Source organism: Melampsora larici-populina (genome assembly GCF_000204055.1).
Source record: "Melampsora larici-populina 98AG31 unplaced genomic scaffold MELLAscaffold_87, whole genome shotgun sequence".
In the NCBI taxonomy this organism is placed as follows: domain Eukaryota; kingdom Fungi; phylum Basidiomycota; class Pucciniomycetes; order Pucciniales; family Melampsoraceae; genus Melampsora; species Melampsora laricis-populina.
Window position 1 is genome coordinate 154757 of NW_006768851.1, and position 17734 is coordinate 172490.

At 41.7% G+C, this 17734-nt stretch overlaps 3 protein-coding genes across 3 annotated transcripts; 2 read left to right on the plus strand and 1 right to left on the minus strand.

The window, feature by feature from the left end:
- Positions 1-5765: 5765 nt before the first annotated feature.
- MELLADRAFT_113549 (uncharacterized protein) lies at positions 5766-6752 on the plus strand (the record flags this gene model as incomplete). The annotated part of the gene is made up of 2 exons (XM_007418253.1): positions 5766-6176; positions 6720-6752. 2 exons carry the CDS (start codon positions 5766-5768, stop codon positions 6750-6752), a joined length of 444 nt encoding a protein of 147 aa, XP_007418315.1.
- A 1042-nt stretch (positions 6753-7794) lies between these two features.
- MELLADRAFT_113550 (uncharacterized protein) lies at positions 7795-8451 on the minus strand (the record flags this gene model as incomplete). The annotated part of the gene is made up of 2 exons (XM_007418262.1): positions 7795-8105; positions 8352-8451. 2 exons carry the CDS (start codon positions 8449-8451, stop codon positions 7795-7797), a joined length of 411 nt encoding a protein of 136 aa, XP_007418324.1.
- A 2609-nt stretch (positions 8452-11060) lies between these two features.
- MELLADRAFT_51012 (uncharacterized protein) lies at positions 11061-12497 on the plus strand (the record flags this gene model as incomplete). Its single annotated transcript, XM_007418210.1, has 5 exons — positions 11061-11106; positions 11443-11563; positions 11668-11949; positions 12015-12342; positions 12416-12497. 5 exons carry the CDS (start codon positions 11104-11106, stop codon positions 12495-12497), a joined length of 816 nt encoding a protein of 271 aa, XP_007418272.1.
- Positions 12498-17734: the final 5237 nt, after the last annotated feature.

Here is a 17734-nt window from a genome sequence, read left to right on the forward strand (position 1 = left end):
TTTGTTATGGATTGAGCAATCAGTGAAGGAATAAGATATAGTACAATGAAACATGTAAGTAGAATTAATAGCCTCAGTCAAATATATTATTGTTAAAAAATCATTGGGTTAAGGTTAAGAAAATTTATTGATTATAAACTCTGCTACAAAGGTGAATGGATTGTTTTTGATTGATTAGGAATAGGGAAAAGTTGATCAGTAGGAAATGAAGAATGTTTGGATATTGTGAGTCAAGTGATCATACTTTTTTGAATTTTTATCTTTTTGTACACAGCCAACTGGGAATTGAAAGGTGTGAGAGAACTGATGAAATAATGTGATACATTTGGAGAGACAGCTAACAGATATTTTGTTTCATTGAGAACTATTCTAATAAGATTTTATAATGATAAAACACATGAAAAGAGTGATACAGTGAGATTCCTTTTTAAGCATTGCCTTTACAAGCATATTTTTTATTAAGCATACAAAATGGTGCAACCATTTTTGGTAGGCGGTAAATTCAGATTTATAAGCATTTTAAGCATATGCTCCAGGTTTTGACTGATATGCTTGTAAAATTTCATGTGAAGCATGAAAAAAGAAGCATATCATAATTTATACACGTGGTTATGCTTCTATGTGATGTGAGAAAGGAAGGCGAAGTGGAGTGGAGTGGAGTACAGTTTAGCCTGAATTGACTCAAAAAGCCAAGACCAATTGAAAAAATGCCTGTCCATTTTTGCTGCCAAGTTTCTTTAGTGCATATTATTCAATAGGTGCATCATTTTGGAGCATTAGTGGTACACAAACATTACAACCCATTCGAAAAACCCATTTAGGAAAAAATATAAAAATCCATTCAAAAGAATATTTTTTTGAACAGAAAATTCCAGAGGGACCCAATTTATTTTTCTGTTCAAAAAAATAATTTTTTAAATGGGTTTTTCTATTTTTTCTCAAATGGGTTTTTCAAATGGGTTGTAATGTTTGTGTACCACTATTATTGGCTCTCAAACCTGACCCAGTTTCAAAAAACCACCATGTCCGTCCCCCATGAGCACGTCGATGTGCTCACACGGAGAGTTGTGTAATAAATTTGAACAGATCTTTATCCAATTCGTCTCTAGAAAATGCAAATCCTTTGTTAATAATAATAGACAATAAAAAAGTACTGTTTGTCAATGGAACTATGAACAAAGGAGCCCATGTAACACTCTTGCTGTCTGAACCTCTTGACAAAGGCAATTGTATGCTTAGCTCTCAGACCTGTTTGTAGGTTATATCCACCCTCTACGGAAATTGATTGGTGTGAGCACGTCAACATGCTACCTCAAAACAGACATGGTGAACCTGGTTGCACCAGTGGAATTTTTGGCTGGGAGCTGTCAACAAATGTCAAGTTGATACACAAAGTTACTGCCAAAAAACAACTGGGTCAACTGGGTTTTTTGAAAACTGGGGCAGGTTTGAGAGCCACTATTACATAACTGACAACAGCTGAGCACCCAGGTTTGGCATGAGAAACTGAGAACATGTTTTCTCCCTCACCACTCGAGTTCCTTCAAGTTCAGGAGTTTCAAAACATCAAATTTCTATATCTACAGATATTTTTTCTCATCTACAATATGTCAATCTCATCTGTTGATCAGCTTCTTGTGCGCATCTTGTCTCTTAGCCAGACCTCCCCTCTGGGCTTAGCTGAGAGGAATGGTTACATCTTTACGACTTTCAGCTGTGTCCTGATAATCTTGCCAATCAATCTCATTTCACAGCTTATTGCCTGATGTATGATCTTATTGAATAAGTTGTTTTACACCTAATCTTCAGTTGGTTTGCTCCAATTATTTCTCAAATGCTTTCTTTCCCTGCACTTTTGCAAACAATACATGATTCTATATGTTTTTTACAACTCATTTGGGCCATTTACTGCACCAAAAAATAAAAATTTGGCCCTAGGCATGACATTTAAGCATAGCATAATTTTGAGCACATTTTATGCTGCTATTGGGTCTGTTCCGATAAGAAGCATTTTTTATATTAGCATGGGATTTGGTGCAACCATCATCATGCTTATAAAGGAATCTCACTGTAACAGAGGCTTTTATAGAGTCTGGACCTTGATAGCTCCCACCGGGGCCTATCTACTACTCAATTGTTGGTGCACAAACCAATAGTCGCAGTGCATAAACAACGAAGTCACCAACAAAGAATGAGCACAGATTGAAAAACAAAGATGAAAGCAAAGATCGTGAAGCACGAAGATGCAGCTTGAGTACGGTAAACGAAATTGGAGTGATGGAGCGGTCATTGCCGCTTGATGTGACCGGGCAGCACGGGGGACACAAACCTCCATTTTAAAGCTGAGCACGCAGAGAGTTGCCTAGGTCTTCGCCCCGGCCCCGCAGTTGCGGGGACTCCCCGGCTCCCGCCCCTGCGAGGTCGGGAGCTGGGATCAATGCTGGGAAGGAACAATCGGCGGGGAGCTTGCGGGGGCGGGCTTCGGGGAAGCTGGAGGGGCTAAAAAGCGCTAAAAGCCAGGCCTGCACAGCTAGATCTGCGCTGCGCCCCCGGACGTGCGGGGGATCCCCGACTCCCGCACTTGCGAGGTCGGGAGCCGGGACCAGTTTTTGCAAACGTTTTCCACCGGGGAATTTCGGGGGCGGGCTTTGGGAGAGACGAGAAGGGCCGGGGAGGGGCCGGGGCAAAGGCCTAGCTCAGTTGCCCTTGAAACCATCAAAACGAGACAAAACGGAACCTGGGGAAGCGTGGGCTATCTGTGGACCTCAGGCACTCTAACTTGACTAGGTCCCTATGCTTCTTGCCGCGAGCTTGTGAGCATAGGGACTTACGGGTTATCTCGGTTTTCTTGGTGACAAGCACAATTACACCAGGGGGTAAAAGTCACCGCACGCAAACCAAAACCGAGACCTTTCAGAAACGTCTCAATTCCAATTCAGTTGAGACGTTTCTGACACGTTTTCAGAAGGGACGTACACAAAGGCGTCCCCGTCACCAAACTATCACGTCCCAGAAAACCAGAGCAGAGTGGTCTCTTTCACCGTTCCAGGGACGCGCTGTGGAACGTGGTCGGAACAATTTGACGTGGGGGGCAAATGCTCAAAAAAGGAGAGCCCAGAAAGACTTGAACACGGGCTCGCGGCCAAAAACAAATCGTAAACCATCGATCTCCAAACCGCTACACCATAATGTACATAACATTTGTTCACTCTCAAAGTATATACTCCAGATAACGATCGCGAGTGTTTTATATTTCTCAGATCTTTTGATGATATAATCAAATTGACCTTTACATATTTTGTAGATTTGTTTTCGTTTTTTGTTTTTTGTAGTTTTACCTCAGTTTAGTCGAGGTTGAGATCCTGATTTTATGTTTCTTAGATAGGAATGAGATGCTGTCCAAGAAAGCCATAAAGGATTGTTGCAACACCAACAGCCACATTGACCAACATATTATATTTATAATTAAACCTTTCACCAGCGCTTAAGAAAGCGAGATGAGCCAGAAACATAGCCCTAAGGATGGATTTAAGTTGACTGGCGTAGTAAAGCCTAAGTTCGAGTAGAAGATGATGTTTTGCCTTGGTAGGATAAAGTCAAAAGAATCTCCCACAAGCCAAATAGAGACCATAGAGAGCATAAGCAGCGGCATTGAAGTAATCTAAACGTTTGGTCCAAGGTTTATCTCGACAATGAAAGATTGTATTTCAAATCCAAGCGTTCATCCCAACAAAGGTATTACCCCGGTATAAGTTTTGTAAAGGCCATGAATGAGGGATAGTAATGTTCAATTTATAGTAAGAGAATAGATAAGTAAGTAAATTAAAGATACTAAAGAGAGCAGATAGACGTTCCCAAATCACATGCCAACATCTGAAAGGCCATTTTCCATGAAACTGCACAATTCTACCAGGAGGTAAACCTTGGAGTTCAACACCAGGAGTTCCTATATTTGATTCCATTGTAAGTAGTGTTTCATCTTGAAATATTTAGTTCCAACATCCTTTTTAAATTTCTTTATTGATCGGAAAAGGCTTGGTACGCTTGATGAGTGACGAGAGCGAGTGAATAACACAAGCTATGGACACTGAGGTCCTTCAAGTCAACCGTTTGTTGATAAAAGGTCATTAGTGACCTTATAATCCACACGGTGTCTGTTCAAATAAGTGACAGTTTGTTACCATTGGCAAACAGTGTCAAGTTCCTGACACCGGGTGACACGGTTTTCAATACAAAAAGGTGTTTCGGTGACGGAACACGTTTCTCGTCGGTCACTGACACGTAACTTTTGAAAACGTAACAAAAACCGTTCCAGGCCGAGGACGTTTACCCCCTGGTGTACCTTTTGGTGGGAGAAAACCGCACCAAAAGAAAACTTTTGCATTTAATTACAACTTTTTTTTTAGACTCAAACATTACCATTCAGCTTCTTCCGCATCTTTCCATCTCCTCACTTTTTTTTATTCTCATCAAAAGCAAAAGTTGTGATTGACCTCAAACTTCGTACTTTTGAAATTTCAAAAATCTGTATTGCTGCGTGTTACACAAATGATAAGTTGTATGTAATACGAAATTTTAAATTTGACAGCTCATCAACAATTGTGGTCGAGCGATATCTGCAGATCTGCAGGTAAAGGGTTTCTGGTTTTGAGTGAGAGTTTCGTGATATCACCACAAGTCTCCATTAAAACACCACCAAAATGGATCTTGAATCAAATTCATCGTCTTTTGAAGAAGAACCACCGGACAACAATCCACATCCTGACAAACCTGCTGAGCACCAAACAATCAAGGTATGTGATTTTATAAATGAGCTTGGAATGACACCGAAGTCTTTCCTTCAAAACCTTATTGATTCCGATAAGCCTGCGGTAATCAAGTGTCGTCAATTCTTTGGATCAGCAACTGGATGGCCATCGACACTGAAAGTCATTGAGACTTTCAAGACTTTATTATTCAAGCATCGAAAAAGGAACAATATGGACAATTGGAACGCTTTCATATTGAAAGAAGTATGTGTAGACCATGCTATTTTTCTTTGCAAAGATTACTTTAAATTATTGAAGTGTTTCCTCATGATGAACTTTCAATTGATTGATGTAGGCAAAAGAGATTGTCAATTGTGAAGACTTGCCTAGGGGCGAAGCTCCAAACGGAAGCTTTTACAATGCCGGAAAAGTCGACCATTCATTTTTCAAGCCGGATTCAGAAGTTGCTCACGATGATAGCCTCAGAACCCATATACCATTCTTACACGCCATTCTCTACTCGGAAACCGAAACATCAATCATTGCTCGTGATCTAGTTCGCAAAAAAAATCAGCAAAGGCAAAGAGTAAAGCAGAACTTGAAGGCAAGGAGACGAACGATGAATCTCTGAATGATGGTGAATCAAACAGACTTGACTCAATGAGACGTAAACTGGACGCTTCGTCAGTGAAGGATATGGAGGGTGTTTCACATTCGCAAACAATCTCTCCAGGTGATGTGGAACAGAAGCAATTAGTTCAAGTAAGTATTTAAATTTCTTTGTTTTACAACCCACATTTGTATTCATTGAACTTGAACTGACTATTTTTTTGGCATATATCCTTTCAGGTTCCTGTTACAATCCTTTCCATGATAGCCTTTGTATCTAATCGGCGTTGCAATGGAAAGCAGCTACAGAATTCTCTCTCATTCATTGCATGCGGTGTCTCTGAGCGTATGAACGATTATCTACACTTCCTCTGATTGACTTCAAGTCGTGAAACTGGACTCACAGCAATGGACACCTTAGGTCACGCCTGCAAGAAATTGATCAAGAGTCGCATGGCTGAGAAGTACAACTTATATCCTTTTATGACACTCGATAACATCGACATCCAAGCTCGTATCCACAATACACGGATAGAATCAACCACCAAAATGTTTCATGGGTCTTATGGATATCTACATTTTTTACCCGGCCATCTTACAAAAGATATTGATCCAAATGAGGCCACTGTCGAAAATCTTCTCAAATGTGTTGAAAAGAGTCAATCAGAGCCCTTCGAACCTTCATCAATGTTACCTGATCAGAAAGATGATGCGCACTGGACATTAGTTCTGAAATCTCAGCTTGCTGAAGCGCTAGTCGAATACGAGGTCACACCAAATTCCGCTGCTCACATTGCCTGTAAAGAATCACTTGCCCTTGTTCCACCTCCAGTCGACACAATTCAAATGTACACTCTCGATATCATGATGCTAAAAATGATGAGTGCTTCAGATAATTCTACCAGCGGTGTCTCCGATATGCTGGGACAATGTCAAAAACAGACAAATGAAGATCCAGTTGAATTTGCAAAATTTCTTCGGGTAATTGAAGGTGATATGGGCACATGCCTGAACTTCAAATCTTTAGTCCGACAGCGCTTTCCCGCAAGGCACGCTGACGAAGCTCTGTCAAATGTTCTGAACATGCCTGGTTTGGCTCATTCACTATGGAATGTTGCAAGCAAAGTTTTGAGCCATCACTGGGGGAATTCAAAAGATTCTTGCGACACTGGGGTTCATCGGACTGCTGGTGCGCTTGGAATGAAGCCCAATAAACTTCCTTCACAACAAGATTTTAATTCTTTGATGCAGTTAATCTTCAAAAGCCACACTGCAACACTCGTCTTCCTTTTGAGGTATGGACTTTTGATCTTGATTAGGATTAGCTGTCTTGAACCAACTCAACTGTTTGATTCCACACAGGCAAACCATACAAGCTCGCGAAGTTCTGGTTGATTTAAAAGACCCTGGAGTGGCGCAGTCTATAATTGATGAATGCTATGAGCAATACTTCACCATTAACTCCTTATGTGATTCATCTAAAACCGGGGATTGGACCTTGTATAATCTGCGTCTACGCCTTAGAGACTTCGCTTCAATTGTCAAGGGTGATAAGGCAATGAGAGTTGGTGACATAGGACGTGTTTTACTGATGTGGAAGCGATGGGCTGTTATGGCTCATGGTGTGAAGGGATTATCCCATTATGCAATACATCTTCCAAGATTTATATTGATTCTAGAAAAATATCTACCTCCTAAGATTGCAAAAGCGATCAAACACAGTCTTCTTATTCCAACTGGCGGTCGAGAAGGACACTGGGTTGCAAAAGACTTTTATCTTGAGATTCAGAACTATTGGCTGAAGTATTTTTATAACAACTCTGTAAGTAATATTGAATTGACTTCTTTTTTTCAAAGAACAAGCTAATTTGCTTAAACTTTGAAATTAGGGGCAAGGGACTGAGATCGAAAGGCTAATGGAGAGATTCTCAATCTTAATACCTTTGGTAATGTCTGATCAACCATTGAACAAATCCAAATCAGAAATTTGAAACTAATATTGATGTTTTTTTTCTGAACAGCTACGAGAACTGATACACCAAATGAAAGTAAGATCCGGTCTCAAAGATATCTATCAGAACAATAGACATGTCATCACGCCTCAAACATTACAGAACTTTTTACGCATGGCTCAAGTCCACTTATGCGATCCAGAACTCTCTCAAAAAACACGTGATCTCGATAATAATGATGAAGTGGATGATATAGAGGTTCTAGGAATTGAAAAGCTCTTTTCAATTGTTCAGGAGGAGGCAAGAAAAAAGAAGGATTCTCGATTCTCATGGGGTTTGATGAATGTCATCAACACAGTTTCAGAGTCAGTCTGACAAGCAGTTCAATTGGTGGTTAATTCTAAATGTATTTTTGTTCGATAGCTGCTCAATTTAAAAGCCAACTTCTTTGAAATGATAAAACATGTTCATATCCTCAGCGCTTTTCAACCTTGTACACTCGGAGGTTTTATCTTCTTCTCTTCGCGTATTCTCTTCCTCTCAGCAATACCAGCGTCTTTGACAGCTTTCTCGGCGTCTTTGATAGCTTTTGCAGCAGCTTTTAATCGTGCTTTTTCAAGAGCTTCTTCTTGCCAAAGAGCTATTTCCTTTTGTCGTCTATCACGCTTTTCTTCTTTTGACTTTTCAGCTTCAGCAGCTTTCTCTTCGCGTATTCTCTTTCTTTCAGCAATCCCAGCATCCTTTAAAGCTTTCTCAGCCATTTTCAAACGTGATTGCTCACAATGCTCTTCTTCCACTAGTTCGAGATCCAAGATTTCTTGATCATTCTTGATTTGAATGTCCTCCAGCTCCTCTTGATGTTTCTTGAATGAATCACTTGTAAACCAACTCTGAATGCATTCATTAATACTACCAAAGTGTCCAGGTAATTGCTCACCACCTAAAATTCCTCTGTGAAAGATGCCATTCTGGACAGCAGCATAGTTTTTGACGATTTGCCAAGCATCCTCCTGTTTGAAGAGAGTCGTGGGTTTCATATGACATCCAGAAGGATAAGCTTGAGTAAAAAGTGCTTCGAAGCTTTCAGTAAGTGCGGCAGCTAGGTCATTCATAGCCGGGTTCAGTCGTATTGGATCATCCATCTTACAAACAAGTGGGATCCCAGCAGCAGCCTTTTGTTTTGTAGCTGCCTTTGTTGGTTGAAAAGCTGTTATGTCTTTGGGTAAAGTTGGACTAGAATCAAGTAGTTCCTCTAGATCCGCAGATTTTGTATATGGTAGCAGTCGGATGATTCAAGCAGCAGCTTGAGGCTTGCAAGTTGAACATCGACATGCTGGCATTCCAATAGATTTTTTGTGGTCAATCTCTGATAGATAACCTGGATCAGACTTTGACATACATAGGGATGTATCCCTTGCTATAGATTGCAGAGTTCAGATTGATCTATCTTAGCATGTATAACAGAAATTCAGTTTTCAAAGAAGACTTACAGGTTATCCAAAGCGTAAACTACTCTAAGACAACATGGTGTCAACCAAAACGCATTCATTCTTTCTTCGTTGTTCATATGGCCTGAAACTTCAATCTTGTCGATAGAGTTTGCACAACCTGGCATAGTCGGCTGAACAAAGATTATAACTAGTCCGGGATTGTCTTTTCCGCGCCCAGCTCTTCCACCCATTTGATTGGATTCGGATGGGTCCATCGCGCCCATGATTACCACAGCTTTCACATGCTTCCAGTTCTGACCTAAGCCCAAGGCTGAAGTGCAAGAAAATATGGGAAATTTTCCCTCACCAAACTCCTCAGCTCGCACAAGCTTGTCTTTGTCACCAATAGCAGAATGATATCTTCGGATGCAGCTACTGTTTCCATCACGTGCTTCATCAGGAGTACCACGAGCCTCACAAACAACTTTTGATACAGTACTGGTCGTGTTTCGAGTTCCAGAATATATTAACATTGGTGTCATTTCATCGTTTGAGACTCGTGATTCTGGAGGAATTATGAGTTTCAAATCATTGGCTGAATCGAGCGTAGAAGACAGGTAGATTCGAATGTACCACAGTTCTGGGCGTACAAGCTCGGCACGAATCATTGTCATATGTGCCGGAGTGATCCTCAAGCTGTCTTGGATTGCTGAAATTGCTTGAGGTCGGCAAGTTGCTGACATGAGTAAAATCGGCACGTTGTCTGACGCCATCAGCTGTAGTCCAATATTTCCATACGAAGGCCTAAATTGTCCAACATCTTGAGGAGTGACATGGATGGAAAAGTTTCTTGATTTTCCACTTTCCTGTAGGCCCCAAAGATAAATACAATGGGCTTCGTCGACGACTTTCAAAACTAGATGACGTTGAAACTTTTTGCTATGGTAAAGTTTTTGAAATTCTTCACTGTTCAAGAATATCTCCGGGCTCTAAAAAGGCAGATATTTAGGCCATGTCTCAATCTTATACAAGTAAAAAAACATACAAGATAGATGAAAGAGTAATAGTTCTGCTGCGAATCTCTCAAAACTGCTTCGTTGAACGTGTTCTTGGTCAGGTTTACCGCAGTGATGCCAACTGCTTGCTTCTCCAAAACCTGAATCAAGATCACAATTGTGTGAGTGGAAAGTGTTGTTGACTTCCAGGTAAAAGATTCACCTGATTGTCACCGAGTGAATCCAGCGGGTTCAATACCAGTATGACTGGCTTCTTTGCTTTACTAAACATATGGAAGAAGAGTTCTGGAACTCGACTTTTCCCAAACCCCGTTCCAGCAAGTAAAAAGGTGATGTCACCGTTCACCAGGCTGGCCGCCGTGGTTATCTGTTCATCCTTTATATCGTAGGAAGGGTATTTTTTTTTGAACTTTGAAGCAACTGCTTCGTTTTGGTCATGAAGACTTGAAGCAAGCAGTTTATTGCTCAAAGTCGGATTCTCAAGCTCAAGATTATGCGAAGGTGGAAGTTGCTGGGGCGGGTTCGCCTGCGTATCACTTCGAGTTCGTCTTTTAGACATCAATGCTTAGAATACGATGAAACAGATCAATTCAAAGCGTGTTGATCGAGGTCAATTGGTCATGAAGGTCAACAGCTTCTTGACGAACTCATCTTTGTCGATTTGAGAAAGTTCAAATTTGGATTCGATGTTTACATGACACATGTAATATCACCCGCAGTCTTTTTTTGAAATTTCAAAAGTACAAATTTCGAGGTCAATAGCAACTTCTGCTTTTGATGAGAATAAAAAATAGTGAGGAGACAGAAAGATGTGGAAGAAGCGGAATGGTAATGTTTGAGTCTAAAAAAAAAAGTTGTAACTAAATGCAAAAGTTTTCTTTTGGTGCGGTTTTCTCCCACCAAAAGGTAATCGTGCTTGTCACCAAGAAAACCGAGATAACCCGTAAGTCCCTCTGCTCGCTAAAGCTCGCGAGGCACAGAGGGACTCTGTTAAGTTAGTCGGGCACTCATTTGTTCTCAAAACGTATTCAAGCTAAATTGCATCGATAATTTGCTCGTTTGTTTGTTGGTCCAGATGGCTTCGTTTGGGGTCTGAATGCAAGTCCACGCGAAGGATGATGAGGAATTATCTTCAAGAACGAGGATTCATGGGTTGGGTTGAGACGTACCCGTTCAGAGCCATACACATGACTTCTCTGAAAGCCATAATGTTAGGTCTCAAGTGATGATATACACGCTTCTCGCCTTGAAATCAAAGCAAATTGTCAACTTTGGGAAACGCACCGAACGTAACCCCAATCGCCACAACACTCGTTTCCGACAACGACCTCCCGATCAAGCCCTCAAGATGGTATGCAAGAAACCTTTCGTTTCACTCATAAATCATTGTCATCACATATTCTACCTAGCTGGTTGAACTTTGTTCTTCCATGCATAGCAGGGATAAGACTGCCCAGAATTCTGGTTCTTAGTCTTTATCCCGGGGAGGCTTGAAACTTGATCTTCGGATATGATGGTTTCTATCAAAAGCCTGTTAGAAAGCTAAACATAGGAGAATATAAGCAACGCTTAAGAATCAAGCTTTTGAAGCTGATTCTTCCGTTCTTTCTCCTTTACTTTCAATGACCCCGAATCCCTGTTCTTACGTCTTGTTTTGTGTTGTAATCCCCTCCCTATCACCTCGCAGCCGCCAAAGAAGTCTGGAGTCAAGAAAGCCCCCGGTGCCGCCACCAGTGCTAAGCCTGGGCGCAACAGCAAAAGCGCCAAGAACCCACTTTTGGAGCGTCGCCCCAAGAACTTCGGTATTGGTATGTGCTGATACTTCGAATCATTTTTTCGCCGAGTTCCCTTCACTGCCCATAGCTGACCAGTCTATTCCAACGATTTTCTTCCATTTCTATACGCTGTGCAGGCCAGGACATCCAGCCCACTCGGGACCTAACACGTTTCGTGAAATGGCCCGAATACGTCCGTCTTCAGAGGCAGAAAGTCATCCTCAACCAACGTCTCAAAGTTCCTCCTTCAATCGCTCAATTCTCTCACACACTTGACAAGAACACCGCTACCCAACTGTTCCGATTGATGAACAAATACCGACCCGAGACACGACAGGAAAAGAAAGTTCGTCTCACTGCCCAAGCTGAAGCTATCGCCAAGGGTGATGCCAAGAAGGGAGAACCCATTGGCAAGAAACGTGCGTCTTTTCGCCCTTCTGTTAAGCAAATCGGCCATCACTTACCTACCCTCTCAATCTGGCAGCCCTCTATGTCAAATATGGTCTCAACCACATTGTCGCCCTCATCGAAGCCAAGAAGACTTCCCTCGTTGTCATCGCCGATGACGTCGACCCTATCGAATTGGTTGTCTTCCTCCCCGCTCTCTGCCGTAAGATGGGTGTCCCCTACTGTATCGTCAAGAACAAGGCCCGACTTGGTACCGTCGTCCACAAGAAGACTGCCGCCGTCGTTGCTTTCTCCGAAGTCCGAAGCGAGGACAAGAGCGAGTTGGCTAAATTAGTCAGCGCTGTCAAGATCAACTTTGTCGAGAAATACGATGAAGCCAAGAAACACTGGGGTGGTGGTGTCCGGTTAGTTCACTTCATCATTATAGTTGGCTTCTCTATCTGATCTTTGGCTGACTTATGTCTTCCTCCTTTCCAGTGGTGCCAAATCATTTGCCATGTTGCAGAAACGTGCCAAGGCTGCTGGTCAATCAGTTGCCAGTGTCTCCAAGACTATCTAGATTATATTCTCGTCCTCTGTATGCCCTCGATTGTCATTTACACCCTATTGAAAATGAACTATTGCCCTATGTTCAGTGTTGTGATACAGCACATTGAAGTCCCTTTGTAATCTGATGTAACTATACCCACCCTCGCAGACTAAAGCTCAATATTGTCTGCAAGTCAGTGTTACATCAACCTTTGTACGAGTTTTGCCACGCGAGCATAATTGCTGACCCTGTAGCCTGTTCTGCCTTTTCTGAGTTGAGATCCATCTGATTTATTTGGTCTTGAAATTCACGAAAACATCGTTTCGGGGTCCAAGATCAAAAAAGTTCAAGACCGAAGATACATTCACACTTGAGCGGTATGTGGCCGGTTCTTCACGCGCAGAGCATCAGCCAAAAAGCAACTTTAAGAAGACCCACATCAGCAGAATAACCACAAGCCGTGAATGTGAATATGCATTTCCAATTAAAATTAAGGGTATTCAAGATCCGAGAAGTGGCCTCAAGAAGTGACACGCAGGAGCGTCTAGGACATGCTCCAGAAGTTTCTTGAGCTTTTGGAGGACCAGAAGTCTCCTGAGTGACACTTCTGCAGTTTTCTTTGTAACTTTGAGAGTCCCATCATCTGCTGCTCCTCATCACATCATGTCCATACCACCTAATCATGCCACGGGTGTCAGTCTGGCAGCAAGTGTTAAGAGGACTCAGAGGAGGTGCATACCATGAACGCATGCATGAGAGAATCTACGTAGGTTTAGGTTATGGAGTTCACAAGTCCACTTGTGGCTGTCACTTCTGAAATCTTGAACACCCTTAGGATATGTCAAGATTCCATTTAAGAGTTATGAGGTTGATCATGATCACTCCAAGTGAATCCATGGATTTAGGACTCTCAGAACTCATTCTACATATACTGTGGGCTTAAATTGTTTTCTGTTCCTTCTTGTTGACAAAGCAATTCTTGGCCTGTATGTAGGATACATAACCTTGCGTAAATCAAACTCAGCACAGAAAAATACCTTGGATAAAAGCCTTGTACAAGCTCTGTCCTAGTATTTGCCTCTGATGATGCCTCAGATTTCTCTGCCCAAGGCTTGGCAGTGGTGGGATATCCTGTTTTGATACCCAAAAGATAATTTGGGAATGATGTCTCCTTTTTTATGCATGAGTGGTTAGTGAAATCAAGTTGTTGCCTGTTTCAACTGTATAAAGCTGTTTTCTCATTCATGACACATACTTTTCAGCAACAAGTGACCTTTGGAAACCTATCAGCTATTGTGGTTGTTTTGAAGATGTATATTGATCAATCAACCAGCTCACATCTCCTGATATGATAAGTGTGAGGTTCTTGCTTTCACTAGACACTAAAATTGTAGATCTGGTTAGTGTCTTGAATGTTCCTAAGAAGGTCAATTTCAACTGATGAGTATTTCCACTGTAATGGCAAAAGACATGTACTATGACAACAATTTAGGGGAGTATCATTGATAGTGTGAATTGTGATAGATCAGTAAGCACCAATGCTGTGGATGATAATATAGTCACACTAAATAGATTTAGAATGAGGATTTGGGTTAAGCTAAAAGTCCTGCACATTTTTTGAGCTGCTCCTTGAGGTGAAATGCCTTGTAGACTCTTTGCAGGTTCCTGTAAGCTCAAGGTAACTTTGTCTCTCTTGAAGAGCTCTATGTACTTGATCTACCTGGTAGATTAAGGGGGTATCCGGAATTAGGCTTAGGATTTGCTATACTTCCTCAGTGTATCTGAGGGAAAATATATCAGTCAGTAGGTTTTCTGTTTTAGACTGGGTACTTCCAGAATGTTGAAACATGGCCCAGTTTTGCACCCCAGCACAGGTAAAGATCTTTGACCCATAACATTCAGTCTGATACCATTAGCTACTGTAACAGCTGACACATTTGGGACAGAGATATCCATTGAACCATCAATTTAATCAGGTAAGAAATCAGCCAAACAGGACTGAGTGAATCCTGGATCCAGAACCCAAATTTGTTTACCAACCTCAGTGTTTAATACAAGGTTATCATCAACAAATAGAAAACCTGATCCTTCAGGACAAAAAACTTGAGTATTGGGAGCAGGATCCCTTACTGATTTAATTCGAGATGGCATGGTTGAAGTATGTGAAACCAACCACCCAGGTTGAGAAGACAAAGCATTAGATGGAGAAGGATGATATATAGACTCCTGATCAACTACATTAGCTGGTACCACAGATGAGAAAGTTGATGTTTGATTTTGCATGACTTGAAAGAACCATTCTCTGGCTAATTTATCACAAGTTTGCCAGTCATGGTCACAAATGCCACAGTGACTACAATCAGTACTTGGAGATTGATTGTTGAGCACAGGTTCACAACAATTTACCTGTTGAGTATTCTTTCTGAAGTTAGGAGAGTGGGATACAGGAGCTTGAGGTTGCAACAGGAGGGTGGGAACCAACAGCAGAGAGCTGAGGTGGATTTGGACAATTAGAAACAGCCAGAACTTGACCAGATGCAGCACTTTCATGATCTTGTTGTTGTATACCTTTGTGTCAAAGAGTCCAAATGAAAGAGACAGAGGTCATTGTAGATTGACCCAACAGATCACTGATTGACAAGTTCCAATCAATTGGTACGGAGGAACTGATAGCTGCGCAAACAATATTGCCATTCCAACTGCCAAAGGCGACTTATCTACAAGTTGCTTGACTCATTCACCAAGCCTTTCAACATTGTCTAAATGAACCTCGATGTTGTCATCAAGCATTTGACAAGAGATAAGTTGACAAATAACAAAAAGATTTGATCTCATGGAGGTATTGTTGTGAGAGTCCAAAAGAGCACTCCACATCTTAGCAGTGTCACCCATATGAGGGCGCAGAACAGTATAGTTGGCTGAATGAGCATATTGAAGAAGAACAGAACAGATAGAATTGTTCTGCTGAAGCCATTGGAAATTAGGCTGTTCAGGTTCACAAAGGTTTGTATTAAGAATGTGAACCAAACCAGCTCCAATAATGGATCCTGACATGGCTGATTATCAATTTCCATAATTGGAATCATTGCCAGGAAGAGACAGAAGTCTTAGGCCAACAACAGGTGACGTTGGTAAGGCCAAGGGACCCCAACAAGGACCTACACAAAAAGGATACTTGATATTAGTGGACGGGGTAGACACTCCTGTTTTGCCCTTTCCAGTAACCACAGGATTGGAGGAGGATGCCATTATAGGGATCAATTGAGTGAATAGCAAGATTCAATTGCTCATAACTCATAACCTGTTGGGCTGGATACAAACCAGTAAACATTAGATAAAAAGAGAAAGAAACTGCTGATAAATTAAATAAGATTGTGAGTGATACAGTCAGATGAAGAAAAAGAAAGACTGAAACTGTATCAGGGTTCAGGTTATAAGTAAAGCAAAAACAAGAGAACAGAAAAATGAAATCATATGACGTCACAAAATGAAAACATGAGAGAATGATGTCATAAGATGAATTTGTGGAATGTGAAATAAAATAAGATGAAATGTAAATTACATGATAATATAAATGGACATTCACCTTTTAAAGCAGACATACCGTCTTTCTTGAAAAGCTTGTCCCAAAAGCTTTCAAGGACTAAAGGTTTGTTTGTAAATCTAAAAGATGATCAGGCCAATCGAGCTGATCTTGAGTAAGCCAGGTCAGGTTTGACCTGGCTAAAGAACCCGATCCGTCTCCTACCCCGTCCCAATATCCAGATCTGATCAAAGACCTCAGGTTTCCTAGTTGGTACATATTGGTTTTTAGCCATCGATTCTCCCATTCCCTCATCATCACCATCATTTTCTCATTTCTGCTATGTTCTTTGTCTAAATTCAACGTTTCCTCTTCAAACTTCATCTTGCTTGACCCGGTACTATCAACATCTTCAGAAGAAATGCCTTTTGTAAAGTATGATCCCGCTATCAAGGTTGCAGCGGTTCATCTGTTGTTAGATGGAATGACAGACGACCAAGTACACAATGTGTTGCACGAGCCTTTCCACTCGAAATCACTTCGCCGATGGATGGACTTGTATCATCAGACCCACGCCGTCATCCGCAATCCTCACGACTACAAACAACGAGGTCGACCGTGTGTATATGGACCAGCCAACCGCGAATTCATTGAGGAACTGGTCCGTACCAACTCGACCCTATTCTTGGACGAGATACGCGCTCAGGTCTATGACAAGGGGGGCATCTGGGCTTCTATTTCAACTTTACAAGTCGAGCTTCATCACCGGTTACACCTCACTCTTAAGAAAGCCAATGTGAGACATTCAAAAAGGTCAGCTTTTGCACGACAGAAGTTACATGACGAGCTTAGTCAGTTTCCAGCAGAATACCTTGTTTTTACCGGTAAGAAACTTCTATGCTTGTACACGTCCCCACGCCTAGGATTTGTAATCATCGGGTTTGCAACAGGCCCCGGCCCCGCCACTGCATAACTTGAATGATTACGTAAACCACTTGGAGGGGACTGTACAATCCAACATGACATTGAACATCTATACTGACTTGGTATTTCAATCCAATTCTAGATGAGAGTGCAATATGCGAGAGGGACCTATTGAGGTTCAACGCTCGATCACCTCAAGGGACACCGGCTTATGAAACGGTCCGTAATATGTCTGCCAAGCGATACTCGCTTTTGCCAGCTATTGGGGTGAAGGGAGTTTTAGCGGTTAAGGTGAAGGAAGGCAGTATTAAGAGAATGGATTTTGAAAAATTCCTGAAGTACAGACTGGTAAGTCTTTTTTTGTTGTCACAGCAAGTCAAATGTTGACAATTCTTTGTATTGCATGACTCTAAGTTACCTCGGATGCAGCCTTATCCGGCTCCCAACAGTGTCTTGATTCTGGACAATGCCCAGATTCATCACGGTGGGCGGATTGCAAAGTTATGTCGCCAAGCAGGTGAGTTGCAGACATTATTGGTGTTTGGTTGGACAGTTTCTGACAAGGAGTTCTTGTTTCAGGTGTGATGCTGAGGTATCTACCTCCGTACTGTCCTGACCTGAATCCGATTGAAACAGCTTTCAGCGTGCTCAAGAGCTTGTTTTGTCGAACACAGTCCTTGCAATATGCAGCCGATATTAAGGGTGAAACAATTGATAGAACATGTGAGATAATGGATCATGCCTTGTGTAAGAGTTTGTATTTGTACTCTGGTTACGAAGAGATTGGACTATGACAAAGCTTCTGAACCATCTTGTATTA